Here is a 16,133-nt window from a genome sequence, read left to right as displayed (position 1 = left end):
TCCCTCAGGATGTTGGCATCGGCCAGTCCATTAAGGATGGCCTCTTTAATAAACTTTTCTAAGATCTTCCCCAAGATAGAAGTCAGGCTGATGTGCCTATAGTTTGCCAGATCCACTTTCCTCCCTTTCTTGAAGACAGGCACCACATTGGCCTTCTTCCAGTCTTCGGGCACTTCACCAGAGTACCAGGAGTTCTTGAAGACCTGTGCCAGAGGCTGGGCTATGATGCTCGCCAGCTCCTTGACTACCCTGGTGTGTAGATTGTCAGGGCCAGCTGACTTGAAGGTATCCAGCCTTTACGAGGTCAGCATTGATGGAGGGCAGGGGATCTCCCTCACCTGGACCTCCCTGTCCCATAGTAGGCATGGGCGTCCCATGGGACTGATGAAAGACTGATGCAAAGTACCCATTTAATAGGTTGGCTTTTTTCTGGGTGTCAGTTGTCAGTTGTCCCATCTGGATCAGCAGGGGTCCAATGTTGCCCTTGCTTTTCCTCCGGCTCCCCACATATCTGAAAAAGGACTTTTTATTGTCCTTGATGCTCGAAGCTAGTTGGAGTTCAGTTGCAGCCTTGGCTTTCCTGGTTTGCTCCCTGCAGGACCGGACCAGTGCAGAATATTCCTCCTTGGAGGTGAATCCCATCCTCCATACTTTGTAGGCCTTTCCTTTGTAGGCCTTTGTAGGAGAGATTCGGAAAGATTCGGAGAATCGGACATAGACACAGCTTTCAATGTTTTTTCTTCATACCTCCAGGTAGCAGGCAGCTCTTGAATGCTGCGATGCTGGGGCACATGGAGCGTCCCACAGAAGTACAGAGGGCTCCCCAGCATGCTCAGCAGCAGACACAAAAGTGGACCAGAAACACTTCCAGTCCACTTCCGGGTCTGCCGGGGAGTGCGCTGGGCCTCCCTCCCAGCACCCCCTTGGCTCAATGCCTGGTGCCTCCTGGGTCTGGGGAGGTACCCAGGGTCCCCCTGAGGCCGACTGCCAAGCTGGGGGAGCACAGGGGAGGTCCCCAGCACACTCCCTGGTGGACCCGGAAGTGGACCAGAAGTACCTCTGCTCCACTTCCAGGTTCACCGCCAAGCATGTGGAGGGCCCCCCCGCACTCCTGTGGGATGCTCCATGTACCTCACCATCACACCATTCACAAGCCATGCTATTACCTCAAAGTATGTAGAAAAAACATTTAAAGCTGTGTCGATGTCTGAATCACTCATTCTCCAACTCAGCATCGAATCTTCAGATTTGGATTCGGTCAAATCAAATCAGGGACGGTGATCTAAATCAACAAATTGAATCGCTGCCTGGTTGGGGCCAAATCCAAATCTGAATCAAATAGGGCCCACTTCGCACACCCCTAGTATTTGATATTGTCTACCACTAGGTGGTTCCCCATTGAGCGTACAAGTCTCCTTATGTGTCCATCTCTCCTCACCCATTATATAGAAGAGTGGTGCCCAGCTTTATGGCCCGGTGTGCTGGATGAGTGGTTTGTGGGTTGGTCTGTAGGCTGGATCCCCCACAGAGTTGGTGCAGGGGTTAGTCTGTGCATGCAACCCAGCCAGTTGGCCTGACCCTGCATATCTGGGTCCAGCTGCATGCTGGCACAATCCCCAGGGGTCCAGAAATTTGGCAACAAGGGGGTGGCAATTAGCACTGCCACTGCTTCCCCATTGCCAAATTTCTGGGCCTTTTCTGAAGCCCTGTTGGCCAGATAACATGGCTGTATAGGCTGGATCTGGTATGCAGGCTGGGAGTGAGCATGCCTGGTATTGAGAAGCCTGGGTGCTTATTTGTGAGGTCTGGATTCCATTCTGGGGACTAGATGCTGGAGCAGCTAACTTGCAGATGCTTCAATACTTTAGAGAATAGGTGAAGCTAAAAACAGTAAATACTTGAAAAAGGGCAGCCTAAGTGTTGTACAACCAAGTATGAAAAGAGTAACTAGAGATCCCTGATTGGTTGTTAGCACCTAGGGGTTCAGGTGATATATGAGAAATCTTTGGGAATCTTTCACACTAGTTGAACAGCAAATCCTTAATCAGCTCTTAGCCCTAATGCAGTCAAACCAATGGGACCAACAATCTCATGTGACCATTTACTCTGCAGCTAGGACTGAGACGACACAGTGCATTACTAACTGGTTTCTGTGACTGACAGTGTTTGTACTGGAAGAGACTGAATTTGCTCTTCACCATTTTCCATCCATGCCTGTGACACGCATGAGGTAGTGATGCTGTATACAGGATCAGCTTGTTAAGGCATATAACTTCCAGGTCACTGCTGGCCAATAGCCTGGCTTTAAGATAGAAAGTCAAATGAGTGACAAAAGGTTCTAGTCTAGAGTTTTTGATCATTCTATAACTTTAGTTAACAATGCTACTATAGACACTATGTGAACAAGTATGTTCCTTGTTATGGTTTAATTTAGATCTCAGTTCACAAACCAGCAAAAATTAATGGATGACTGAGGTATCTCTAAGAACATAATTCAGTATGTGGAACCTTTGTTACTGCTCGTGATGTTCCATAAAAGCCTAGGCTGGCAGCAAACACAAGAGCAGTTGCAGGACTCCTGATTCAAAATAATTGTAATAATGAGTCTCTTTACTTTTAAACTAAGCCGCTCAGATTTCAAATCCATTGACAGAGAAGCATGGAACCCCATGAGAATATCTTTATGTCAAAAACAGCAAACTGCTTCTTAATCATATCATTATAACATTTCTGCAGGTGTCTTCTGTCATTTCTTGGTGTTTTCGTAATCACAAGAAATCAAGAAGCAGAGCACTTACAAATTCCTTATATTGACTGTGGACACATTCCTGGTAAGTAGGTCTTAAGAGTTTTGAAAGAAGGAAAAATGAACAAAAAAAGTTCAAAAGAAAAAGTGGAGGGTGGGCCATTCGTTTTATTATGGCTGTTCCTTAATTTTTTTCCCCCTGTCCCCTCAGGAAAAAAAAAGATGGGCAAAATACAACCAGATTCAAACAGTTTATCCTATGGCACTTTGTCTAATGAAGGCGACATGGTGAAAGCTCAAAGCTGAGAGAAGAAAGCACTTTTACATTCCAGTTCACAAAATGAACTCTGTTTATTGAAATCATATCCATGACCACTGCTTTACTGCAAATATTCTGTGCGTGTCAAGGAACTGTATGTTGACAATTCTTAGCATTATTTAAGCTTCCTTAACTTATCCCAGGGCTAGCACAGATGAGCAAGGAGGGCTTTTGTGCTTAAAGAAAAGCTAGCAATCATTCAAAGGAGTTGGATATTTTCCTCATATAATACTACTTAGTAGTGCTTTGAGACCAGAATTGTACAAAGTTGTTGCCTAAAGGTTCAGGTAGGTGCTTAGATTGATTTTTTTTAAACAGTATTTGGTGAGTGGTAGTTGTTCCGAAAGACAAACATATATGTGGTATCTAATCTACACTGAGGTATGAAGAAAGCATGGGCATAAATTCCTCTGAAACAGCTCTCTGGTAGGGAAGTTTATTTTTGTCCTATTGGACTGGAGTGGCAAGCAGGTATTTCAGAATAGTTCACTCTGATATTTGTCCCCTCTGTCTTCATTAGAAAAATGAAAAGCCAGCTTTTGGGGTCAGGTTTTTGAAGACTCTGTTTTTTGAGAGGAGAAGCCAAATTCCCTCTGCTGTTCTTTTTTTAAAAGACTCACCTGAGAAAGAAATTGATTCAATATGCAGGGCCCAATCCTGCAATACTGAAGTCAGTGAAAATGCTGAGGCTTTAAAGATCACAGGATCAGACCAGCAGAGAGAAAGCCACTATGATAACATACGTTTTTCTTCATGAAAAAAAGGCTTCCTTGCATTCTCCCAGTCAGTACTGGGGGGCATCTATTCCATACTAACTGGGGGGAAGGGGAGCCAGAAAGTCCTAATTTAATTTCAGCCATTGATTCACGGTGACAAAGTTACTTGCAAGCATTAATCTGTGTGCTTCCAATTCTGTTTTTATTGGGTAATATGAATCTATCTCACTGGTATGCTGTGGGGATTACATAAGTACTCTGGGGAAAAGGTAAAACACTTCAAATGTTCAGTGTTATTTCTTGAACCTTGTACAAAATAGATTACAGAATACTTCTACTCCTGTTAGTTGTGAATTACTCTTTAATAATGGGCATATGTCATAAATGTGTATATATCTCCTTTGGTGGCTCTGAGATTATTTCTTTTCATTTTTTAAGCAGTTTTTTGTAGTCAGATTTTTTTTAATGTTATTTTAGAAGGAATCTAGCCAAAGAGAAATAGGTTAAACACTTCGAAGTACCCACATATTTGTGCATTTGCTACACACTGATCTTCCTACATCCAAGATCCAGGGTTCTCTGAGAGGATTTTTGTCTTTTATTTGTTTTTTTTTAGTTTTATGATTTAAGCTTTACCAATTGGAATAGAACCATATAGTGAGAGTTAGTGTCCCCGTCTTTTTCTATCATTGGTTGTGTTCATTGCTTATCTGTCTCTGGGGGCTTTTTTTTCTCCATGATTCTTCCAACAATTAAGAGAAGCAACAAGTTTACATTCCTAAAGTCTAAAGTTAAAAAAAAAAAGAATATATACATTTTTTGTGCACTCCAACAAAGTGAAAATATAAGATCCTTTTTGACTGCCAAGTGAAACTGTATGCATTAAGAAGGAAAATAGGATCCCTTTAGGTTTTTGTTGCTATTATTTCTGAGAGATGTTAGGGTTTGTTTGTTTTTTCTAATATTGGCTGCAGAAAACTTGTTTCCATGATTTGGGAGGTGTTAGACAGAAAATAATGGGTCATCAGTGACAGGATTTATTGTTAACAATTGGAAATTGAAAGCAGGAATCTATGGCCAAATCCATTATTTATTTTCAAACTTCTGTAACTCTTCTGAGAGTTTGAACAAAAATAAAAATGTGGTCTAGAGATGAATTAAAAATAAAACAAACCCCCTGTCTGGGTAAATTTGTGTGTAGCTGATTTCTAGAGTAAAAATTCTAGAAGCCACAAACATGATTTAGAAACCTAGGCATATTCCAATTAATCTATATCAGGACACATGTTACATTGTTGTAAGCTGTAGCAGTGGAGATTCATTATTATGGTGAAAAGAAAGGTGACTTGTCAATTTCATTTTGTTTAGGATCAGCTTCTAGTCGATTTCCTTTCAGATTGTACTGTGCTTAGATTGAAAAACCATAAAGGAATGTTTATGAAAACATACATCTTTTCATTGGAATGTAAAGGAAGAAAGAGAAACAGTTCCAGTTGTATTATATGTTGTAAGACCTTATGTTTTGTCCTAAGATCATAATTTTCGGCCAAAGGCGACTTGTGAAACCTTTATGTGCAATAGAATCTTTTTAGAGCCTGAATAGGTCCTGGATGAAACCTAGCAAAGTAAAAAATAAATAAACCTGTGACCCAGGTTTAACCCCTCTGAATGGCCTCCATGGGTTCCAGGGTGTTAGTCCAACAAACCAGAATCAGCAAGATGAATTCAGCATGTGTTACCCTGATCATAAATACTGTTGTAAAAGCCAAAACATTGACTGTGGAACTGGAAACAGTTACTAATGAAGCAGAAGATCTGGCTTTTTGTCCCTCCTAAACCTGAGGAGGTTCAAGTCCATATCTCCTACCTTACAGTAGACTGCCCAATCACCAAACTATAGACAAAGTAAGCTGGAAACACTGTCCTTTTGAAATTGTGCAGAAAGGAGTGCAAGGTCCAGGAAGCCACAGAGAGGGAGCACAAGAGGGAGAATGACTTCATAGGGTATGCCTGGGGTACTCACCAAGGAGGACTGTGTCCTACGTTCTAGTCTCTGCTCTCAGGACTGTTCATGCATTTTACCTTAAACAGCCATTGGATAAAACCAAAAATAAAGTTGGGAGCAAAGATGGAAACCCATCCTTCTTTCTCCTGCTGTGTTTTACAAGAAAAGAGTGAGCTCTGATCAGTTCTTTCAAAGAACAGCCTTAAGTATCTGACTTCAGGAAAGGATTATGGGCTTGAAAACATGTTTCTAAGGTGTCTAATTCTCCCCATGCACTGTTGGCAACATAAGCACCTAAAAGGTAGTCAGCTAATTTGTGGTAGCTAATTTGTACTTGGACCTAGCTGTAGGTGCTTAACTTGGGGTTATGGATTCTTCTATAGGCCTAAAATTTAGGCCTTGAAGTACTCAGCCAAGCAACACATCATTTCTTTTATGGATCTAGCTACTGGTTTTCAAAGTCAGAACTGCATTTGCATTGTATTTGAATCTTCAGTCCAGCTTATTCACCAGTCAATGCTGTCAAAATATTTGTCAGTTTACTAAGACTCAGGGTCTAGAATTCAGGCATCATGATAGATAGAGTTCTTGCCTGGCTTTTAAGCAGAGAGAGAGTCACACAGGCCATCTAAAGTCTCTGCGGAGATGCATTGGACATAAGGTCAAAGAAAATTGCTGGTCACGTTCAAATGAGAGCTACTGAGAAAATGATTAAACGATTGGCTTTAGTACTGAATATTTTACGTGAAGTTAATGTATTATTGTAGCACAGACTGTTAATGCTTCAAGCCTGCAAAGTGGCCAGCAGCCATTAATGATGAAACCAAGTTTTGTATCTTGCTGGGTAACATTAGTAAAAATGGAAATGGTTGATTTAAACCTCCAGCATATGCACACATTTGCCAACTCTTCAGTTGGAGATTTCCACTCCTGGAATAGGCATTGCCTCCCCAAGGTGAAATTCTTGGAGCATGCCCCCAATGTGCTTGCCAGGATCGTTAACTTGTCAGAGGAGCAGCATTGTCATTTGTCCTTTGTTTGATATTTGATGGGCCTAAGTCCAGACAAGGATCAACAAAGGAACAGACCTTGTCTCTCCCCTTAAAAATGATTTTGATTTCCAATAGTATGTTTAACAAACCCAGAAATATGCCTTACCCTCTTCAACATGGAGCACCAAGAATGAGAGAGAAGACAAGTGACACACAGGTTGCTAATAAGCAGTTCTACACAGTTCTGTGCTAGCACTTGCTGCTCATAATGCATCACGTGGCATTAAAATATATCAAACCACAACATACTTCAGCCTCTAGTTAGTGTTCCAGCAACAGGTGCTTTATGTTTTATAGGGGAAATATAACAACATGGATAAAGAGGATGGTTTTAATAGACATACCAAACATTGGAGCCACCCACTTAATGTGGTTTTCATCAGACAATGCTTCATAGCAGACAGTCCCTACAAATGTGACTGTCTGATGAATATATGTGTGAGTGTATTTTAACATTTGATGTAGTACCATGAGTAACAGGTGCCTCGGGCAGAAGCAATCATGAGCTTAGCAGTTCTCAACCTTTTTGATTCCATGCTCTGTCCTATCCTTAACAACGGCCAAGGGATCCACATGAGGGATCCATATGACCTCCAGTATCAGGAAAACTCCAGCCAGAACTGGACACAATATAGTGTCACTTCCTTAGTGCATTATAGTTTCATAGTTTCATAGTTTTAGGGTCGGAAGGGACCTAATAGATCTTCCAGCCCGCCCCCCCGCCAGGGCGGGAGAACAACAAAAAACCCTAAAAAACAAAAACGGGACTCAAATGAGTCCAGCCAGGTAGGCATCCAGCCTCTTCTTAAAGACCCCCAGGGTAGGGGCCAGCACCACCTCCCTTGGAAGTTGGTTCCAGCTCCTAGCTGCCCTAACTGTGAAGTAGTTTTTTCGGATGTCCAATCTGTACCTCCTCTCCATCAACTTGTGCCCATTACTCCTTGTTATGCCAGCGGGGGCTAGGGGAAACAGCGTCTCCCCCAAACCCTTCTGGTTCCCCCTAGTGAGTTTATAGACGGTCACCAGGTCCCCCCTCAGCCTTCTCTTGTGGAGGCTGAATAGGTTCAAGTCCCGCAGTCTCTCACTGTAGGGTCTGCCCTGTTGTCCCCGGATCATGCGGGTGGCCCTCCTCTGGACCCTCTCCATGTTGTCCACATCCCTCCTGAAATGGGGCGCACAGAACTGGACACAATACTCCAGCTGCGGCCTGACCAGCGTCGCATAGAGGGGGAGGATCACCTCCCTGGCTCTACTCGAGATGCACCTGTGGATGCACGACAAGGTCCGGTTAGCCCTGCCAACCATGACCTCGCATTGTCGGCCCATGTTCATCTTGGAGTCAATAATGACACCAAGATCCCTTTCCGCCTCCGTGCTCTCAAGTAGGGAGTTCCCCATCGTATAAGTGTGCTGCTGGTTCCTACTACCCAAGTGCAGCACCCTGCACTTGTCCGTATTGAAACACATCCTGTTCCTGTTTGCCCACCCCTGTAACCTATCCAGATCCTTCTGCAATCTCTCTCTCCCTGCTAGCGTGCTCACCTCCCCCCAAATTTTGGTGTCATCAGCGAATTTAAACAGGTTGCTTTCCACCCCAACATCAAGATCGCTGATGAAGAAATTGAACAGCGCAGGCCCCAGGACCGAGCCCTGGGGGACTCCACTACCCACCTCCCCCCAAGTCGAGTATGATCCATCCACCACCACCCTCTGAGTGCGACCCTTCAGCCAATCTGCAATCCATCTGACTGTGTAGGCATCTATGCCACAGTCGCCTAGTTTATTAATTAGGATGGGGTGAGAGACGGTGTCAAAGGCCTTGCTGAAGTCCAGAAAGACTACATCCACCGCGACACCTGCGTCCATGGCCTTTGTGACCTGATCATAAAAGGCAATCAGGTTGGTCTGACATGATCTCCCCCTAATAAATCCATGCTGATTGCCCCTGAGCATCATCTCGGATGCCGGCCCATCACAAATGTGCTCCTTGATGATCTTCTCAAAGAGTTTCCCCAGGATTGAGGTAAGACTGACGGGCCTATAATTGCCCGGGTCCTCCCTTTTCCCTTTTTTGAAGATGGGGACCACATTAGCTACCTTCCAATCGTCTGGCACCTGGCCCAAGCACCACGATCGCTCGTAGAGCCGTGCCAGGGGCCCTGCAATAACCCCAGCCAGCTCCCTCAGCACCCTGGGGTGGAGAGCATCCGGACCCGCTGACTTGAACGCGTCCAGCCCCTCCAGAAGCTCTCTAACCCGGTCCTCCCCAACCTGAGGTCTGAAGGCGATCCCCTCGCGTCCGGCTTCTATCACAGCAGGGAAGTCCCGGTCCCTGCACAAGAAAACGGAGGTGAAGAATTGGTTAAAGAGGTCCGCTTTATCCTCTGACGCAACCACCAGATTGCCCCGCATATCCTGCAGGGGCCCCACATTACCCGGCGCCTTCTTCATCCTCCCAATATATTTGAAAAAGGACTTTTTGTTATCCTTAATCCTGGACGCTAATCCGAGCTCTATCTCCGCCTTGGCCTTCCTAACAGCCCGCCTGCAGGCCCGAGCAGAGGAGGTATACTCCTCTTTGGAGATTACACCCCCCTTCCACCGGGCGTACGCCACCCTTTTGGCAAGCAGGCATTCCCGGACACCCTTGGTGAGCCAGGGGGGCTTTTGGACACTCCTGCCCGCCTTGCTTCTTGTCGGGATGGACACCCCTTGGGCCCCGAGTATCGTTTCCTTAAGGAACGACCACTCCTCTTGGACGCTGAGTTCCTCTGCCCTCAAGGACCCCAGTTCCTCTCCCACTAATCTCCTCATCTCACTGAAGTTGGCCCTCCTGAAGTCTAGGGCCACCACCTTGCTGCGGGCCCTTGACACTCTACGCTGGATGGTGAATTCCAGCACGCGATGATCACTATTGCCCAGGTGGTCAAGAACCTGGAGGCCTCTTACCAGGTCGTCGCCTGCGGCCAGGACCAGGTCCAGCAGAGCATCTCCTCTGGTGGGACTGTGCACCTCCTGAATCAAGTGGAGGTCCTGCAACTCGGCCAAGAACCTCCTGGAGCGGTCCGTCCCGGCTGACTGCTCCTCCCAGCAGATGTCCGGGTAATTAAAATCGCCCATGACAACTACATCCCTTGCTTTTAGTGTCTCCGCAAGCTGGCCTGAAAATTCCCTGTCCAGCTCCTCCTCCTGATTGGGGGGTCTGTAATAGACCCCCACCGTCAAATCCCTCTCGCCTTGCCCCCCCTGGATCTTGACCCAGAGCACTTCAGCTCGCCCTTCCCCTGACCCCATACTGCTGGCAGAGGATGTGTAGTGCTCCTTGACATAAAGTCCCACCCCCCCCCCTGATACCCACAGGCATGCCAGAATAAGGAACATGGCTTTAAGTGAAGAGGTAATGTACAGGAAGAAAAAGTAACTATAGTATACTACATACAAGTAACTTTTTATATGATGTGTAGTGCTCCTTGACATAGAGTGCCACCCCCCCCCCTTTCCTGCCTTCTCTATCCCGCCTGTACAGCCTATAGCCCCTAATGTTAACTGCCCAGTCATGGGACGAGTCCCACCACGTCTCTGTTAACCCTACGACATCTGGATTTGAACTAGCTATTCTGAGGGCGAGTTCCTCCTCGCTCGTTACCATGAGCCCACAAGGCAACACTATGTAGAGTCACCTGAGCTACCTCCACTCATGCTATTCTCACACTGGAAGCAGGATAGTTGTGTTAGCATGGTGCTGCACCCATGCAATTATCTCTGCCTCTAACTGCTTGAGATTATCTAGTGTGACCTTCAGAATCTCACAGGCCATAAAACTACTGCTAGTTACTCCCCCATAGAGCCTAATCACATTTTTGTCCTCTTTTTGATAAAGAGCTCCATCTGTTTAGCTTGAGTTTCTTAGTGTAAGGTTCTTGTGGTTCTACTCTATACCTCTCCAGTTTTTCAGGTTGGAGTATTGTTATAGCCCTGATGGTCAAGGAAATATGCAAGAAGCAAAAAAAATCCCCTTGTTTCTCCAGTTCTTCAGCATCCTGGCTAGCAAAAATGGAGACAGTAACCTAGTATTGGTTGCACAGTGCTGTATACTGAAGTAGGAATCCCTTTCCTGCTATTCTGCAGCTGGAAAAATTACAGAAACTATTAATAGATATTGTCACTGCCTGATGATAAAAAAACAAATCCAAAAAACAACTAAGGCACCTAATACAAGACCTAGGTGGTATTTCAGTGCCCAAAGCCAAAACTGCAGTGCTTAAAACCCCCACTCAGCTGTATATGGAGATGCCTAAACTCTAAAGTGCCTCTGTTTTCAATGTTAAATTTCCCCAGAGACCTAAAATTCCACTTCTGTGAATGCTGAGTGTTCTTTAGCCTTGACAGAGCTGAGCAGATCGATGCCTAGTTCATGTATACGCCTGATAAACAGTCATAAGCTATTCCTCCTGCTAAGTCCTCTGAGAGGCTTGATCCAGAAGGGTACCGTGAGTATGTGTATTGCATACCTACCAGATGGGGCTCCTCAGAAACTGAAGCGATAGCTGCTTTATCAAAACACACCATGGCAGTGGTACTTCCTCTCTGCTTTGCAGGAGCCAAGTAGCAAGAGCTTTCTTCCAGGGTGCAGGATTCCAAAATTCAATTCCCTCCTCTGCTTAAGGGGAGTAGTCCAGCATCTCCACTCTCCTAGCAGGGGACTGTTTATACTTTGTATCCAATTAGATTTAGGGCCAAATCTTGTTTCATCTTTATATATCTAAGTGCTACTTACATGTCCAAAAGTAGCCATGATATTATAGTGGCCTTTCTGACATTTACTGTAGGTTTTAGATCCTGTTTCCCTGAGCCATGCTGCCTCCAGCTTGATCTTTGTCTGGCCTCGTATAGCTTTTCCTCTTGGCTCTTCAGTGGGCCAGCTTTAAGAGGCAGGGCCATTGGGCAATACTTATCCCATGGTGTCCTGGCACTTTGCTTGGAAGCAGAAGATGTATGTTCAAATTCCCTCTGAATAAGGAGAGGTCTAGAAATTGGGTCTCTCACTTTTTGACAAGTGCCCTAATCATTAGGCTATTGGGTTAAAAGGTGGCAGAGCTCTCCTTCTCCTCCTTCTATGTCAAACAGTTGCTAGTCCTGATTTTTCTCCAGCTGCCCTTTTGGGGACTTAGTTATGCACCTACTTGTGTGATCCTATTCCACCACAGAGCATATATGGCCATAATTGAACCTTGTAAGCATGCTCAGAAAAACAAACTTAGCTGCCTAGGTGGAAATATTTTCTAAAACCTGTATAAATGTCAAAAATGCCTTTTGCCTGACTACATTTGAATGCAGAAGCACCACTTAGATACATGAAAGTGCAACACAATTTAGCCCTTACTGTAAAATATATACATAGACTTTGGAGCAGGGCAGGTGAGTGCTGTAACCATTGTCCTACAGTGTCTCATTCTCCCTTTCTGACCTTATGCATCTTCAATGCTTTATGCACAATGGAGTAGCTCTGAGAAGAAAGGTGAAGAATGCCTCTTGTCTACCATAGATGATAGCCTGATGGTGTGGCAATCCTCTGGGAAACAGGAATGTTTTCAGGTGCTGTGACAGAGGAGAGAATTGAATCTGCTCTTCCACATCCTGGGAGATCCATATTTACAGACTTTGGCTCTAGGTCTGAAAGCTTAGGTGCCTCCAAGCTGAGACTGGAGTCTGGGGAACCGGTTTGTAGTAGTGATGAGTAAGACCATATCTACGTTGCTTCCTTGCAGGCCAGGGTCTGCCACCAAGAAACAAGTCTCAACTACTGAGTCTTGCTTTATGTACTGCAAAGTCCAGCCATTAGATACCATAGAATGCATTCACCAACCCCACTCTTATGTTTGTTAAAAACATGTTCAGGGCTGTTATAAGGTATCTATCTGCACTAATTGTCAGGCTTTGGTGTACACAGCAAGAGTGAGTATATGAAACTCACTTCACAGCAGTGGAATCAGGCTTGGCACAGAGGCTGTATAGATTAGATATAACCTAAGCCATCTAAACCCCAGAATCATGGATTTAAATGCCCTCCTGTCCTTGATATTTCCTGTTCTTTATCATAGGCCACTCTCAGGTTTTTGTGGAGTGCAGTCTGAGATGCCTAATGCTCCCCATGCTGGTTCTGGGAGCCCAGGAACCTAACTTGGGACCCTGGATCCTGGACCAGACACTTAAGTCCCTTTTTGGAGCTAGGTTTTGGTTTAGCAGATGAAAGCATCTCATGCCGAGTAGAATTCCATGGCACTATTCAAATATACTGTAGGATGTTACACAACACAGTGTGTATGACTCTCATGCTGGTGCTGCTGTACTACAAATAGTCTGAATTTGTGTTTTTTAATTATTGAAAATTAACAGACTGGTAATGTCACTTTGCTTCATGCAGTTTAATTTGTAATGGAGTTCTTCATTTTAAAAAAAATAATCTGCTTTGTATAGCTGTGTCTGAAAGCCCACGCTGGAGCACTTTGAGTGTGATTATGGTGACTCATATTTTTAATGGCTTTTTTCATGTTAAAAATGGCTCCTTTCCAAACAAGTCCTACAAGGCCTCATATAACAAACAAGGGTTACTGCTCTTTTCCACACATAATATGAAAAATATCCTTCAGCGAAGCTGAGCGAACTTCAGTACATCTGCTGTAGTTTGGACTGATGCACAGCTCTAGCTCACTTACCATTACACATGCCACTTGGTAAAGCAAACCACCTGTTTCCTGCACAAGATTCAGCCCCAAGCATTTTAAATGTTTCTCTGAGGATGAAATCCATCCAAACCACTGATGGGGAATGACAACCTTGGCATTCTTTTCAGCTACATTTGTTGTTGTGCCATTTGTTGTTCGCTAAGGAGCTCTGTGGTCTTGAGTCTAGTTTTCCACTGTAACCAGAAAGTACAGGTTATGCCAAGTGGAAATAGATTCATAGTTCCCTATTTATAAAGCTCCTCATTCCACAAGTGTGATTGACAAAATCTCCATTTTTAAGCTAAAAAGGGCACCTTTGAGAGAACAAATAAGGGAAGTGACAAAGAAAAGAGAGAAACTTCTCTGGATCTTGCTATTGCATGTCTTGTGCTTCTATTCCAAACCTTCCTCAGAGACTCTCTGCTCAGGGCCTGATGTGCAAGCTTTTGCACATGATAGTCCAAATGAGATTCAGTGAGACAAATCCTATGCAAAGAAAATGCTTATGTGCCCTCCCAGCCAAATGGAGAGGAAGTGGTGACAGGGTAGGGTACTGAGGGAGGGATGTCACCTCCCTACATGCAGATCCCTCCATTTCCCTATAGAGACAACCCCACAAGAGTACACTTAACTATATACAGTTTTTTATTACAAATATAATTAAAACATTTACATGCCAGAAATAATTAAATACCTGATATTACAAAATAACTTCCATAATCTCCAAGTCAAGAAATGAGTTACCCAACCCAATGACTCCAATAATATTCACCCCAGCAGGTAAAACCCAGTACTTAAAAATACATACACAGCTGACCCAAAGATTTCTTCAAGCTTTCAAACCTATCAACATCACAGTTAACAACACTAAAATAATAAGAACAATATTATTTATAAAATATAAAGCGCAACATAAACTCAGAACCTCAACCACATAGAAGTCTAATTATGAATTTGTTCCCCGAGCCTGGAGAACAGGGGTCACCTCACCCACTCCCAACAGGGTCTTGGGACCCACCCACTGGGAGGGGTCTTCCACCCAGCTCTAGTGAGGCCACTTCTAATACATCCCCTCCTTTTCAGGGCCCCAGTGCTCCAGTAACTCATGACCCTTCTGATGGTCTGACTTGTCCCAGTGTGATGCTCCCTGCCAGGGTCTCCTCCCACGCTGCCTCCAGACTCCCCTTGTGGCCTGGTGCCCCTGGCCTGGGCACCCAAGCTTTGCAATGTCACCTGCTTTGGGCCTCATGGCCCTCTGCAGATTTGCTTGTGCCTCTCTATGCCCCACTCTGAGCACCAAGGGCTAGCTGTTTCACCTAGCGGGGTTGCTGGGCTCCCAATTGCCCACCTCACACTGGGTAGCCTTCCTTGTTCTCTGTGCCCAGCTCGCTGAGACCCTATGTGGGGCTCTGGCCTTCCGGTCTCACATTGAGTGGCTAACCCAAGCAGCCTTTCACTGCTCACCACTCCTGGATCTTGCCCAGGTCTTGTGCACAGTGGTTGCCAGCCACCTGCTGGGGTCTGCAAGCTTGAGACTGCTGCGCTTCTAGGGCCTGGACTCCATGCGTCGGACTATTCACCATGACAAGGCCGAGGATCTGAGACCCTCCCAGGGCTGCTCCGTGCAGTGGGTCCCTGCACTGTGACAAGCCCAAGGGTCTCAGACCCTCCTAGGGATCTTCAGGAGCTCAGAGCTATTCCCCACTGGGGCAACTGGTCCCCAGGTTTTCTTGCTTCAATCTTCCTTCTTCAGCTTCTCTGTCATGTCCCTCTGCATGCCAGCGCGCTGCTCCTTTTATACATTTCAGGGACTTCACCCCTGAAGTTCTCCAGACCTGGCAGGGCGCAGTCTCGAACCAAGTCTCAGTTGCTCCTTGCCCCCCTCCCTTTGGGGAAAGGGCATGACCTTGCTTACCCTGGCTTGCTTCTGATTGGCAGATGGGCTCCATCAATCGAAATTGCAGAATCTCGAGGCCAGGACTCATCCAGAGCGTAAAAGGGAAGTCTGCTACACTTATATAAGAGAGGGTGGACAAGGTCAAACAGTAAACTACTCTGCCCAGACAGCTAGTGCTAAATCCTCTGGGGTATTTAGGCACTACCATGCAAAGGAGAAGCACCCAATACTTAGTTTTCAGATATCACCAGGAATATGAGGCACTGGGTTCAAATCCCGCTTCTACCTTCAGGGCAGGGAGTTTTGCCCACAACTCCAGGACATGTTCTAGCCATCAGATTAGATTGGTTCTGCCTCAGTCTTCCCTGTTGGAGCTATTTCATTCTGAGCAACTAACTGCCTAGCAGTTAGGTTTTGCAATGTTGAGCAGACCAGTGTTCAGTGACACATATCCCAGACTCTTCCCTCTGCTTATGCTGTTCAGTTCTTACCCTTTTTTGTACTTGAATCCGGTTTTTACCTCCATCCTGCGTGGGCATCAACAAAGGGGAGAAGAACACTGAAAGCACAAGAAAAATCTCCCTCCTCTCAATTCCATGCCTGCTGTTACAATTTGCAGCAGCAGCTGGGAGAGGCCAGTCTATCCTCTGTGGACAGGGTCCTTTGGAAATTT

General features: G+C 45.3%; 1 protein-coding gene across 1 annotated transcript in view; it reads left to right on the top strand.

Annotated features, from left to right (window-relative positions):
- The window catches only part of NIPAL2 (NIPA like domain containing 2), a 69,993-nt gene extending 65,655 nt beyond the window's left edge, over positions 1 to 4,338 (top strand). Inside the window, exons 10-11 of the mRNA XM_006027998.2 lie at positions 2,737 to 2,831; positions 2,958 to 4,338. Coding sequence (XP_006028060.1) covers positions 2,737 to 2,831; positions 2,958 to 3,052 — 190 coding nt within the window. The 3' untranslated portion in view covers positions 3,053 to 4,338. The remainder of the gene's footprint in view (positions 1 to 2,736; positions 2,832 to 2,957) is intronic.
- Positions 4,339 to 16,133: the final 11,795 nt, after the last annotated feature.

The sequence above is a fragment of the Alligator sinensis genome, unplaced genomic scaffold (assembly GCF_000455745.1).
Source record: "Alligator sinensis unplaced genomic scaffold, ASM45574v1 scaffold191_1, whole genome shotgun sequence".
In the NCBI taxonomy this organism is placed as follows: Eukaryota; Metazoa; Chordata; order Crocodylia; family Alligatoridae; genus Alligator; species Alligator sinensis.
Note: the sequence above shows the minus strand (reverse complement) of the source record. Positions and strands in the feature narration are given on the sequence as shown.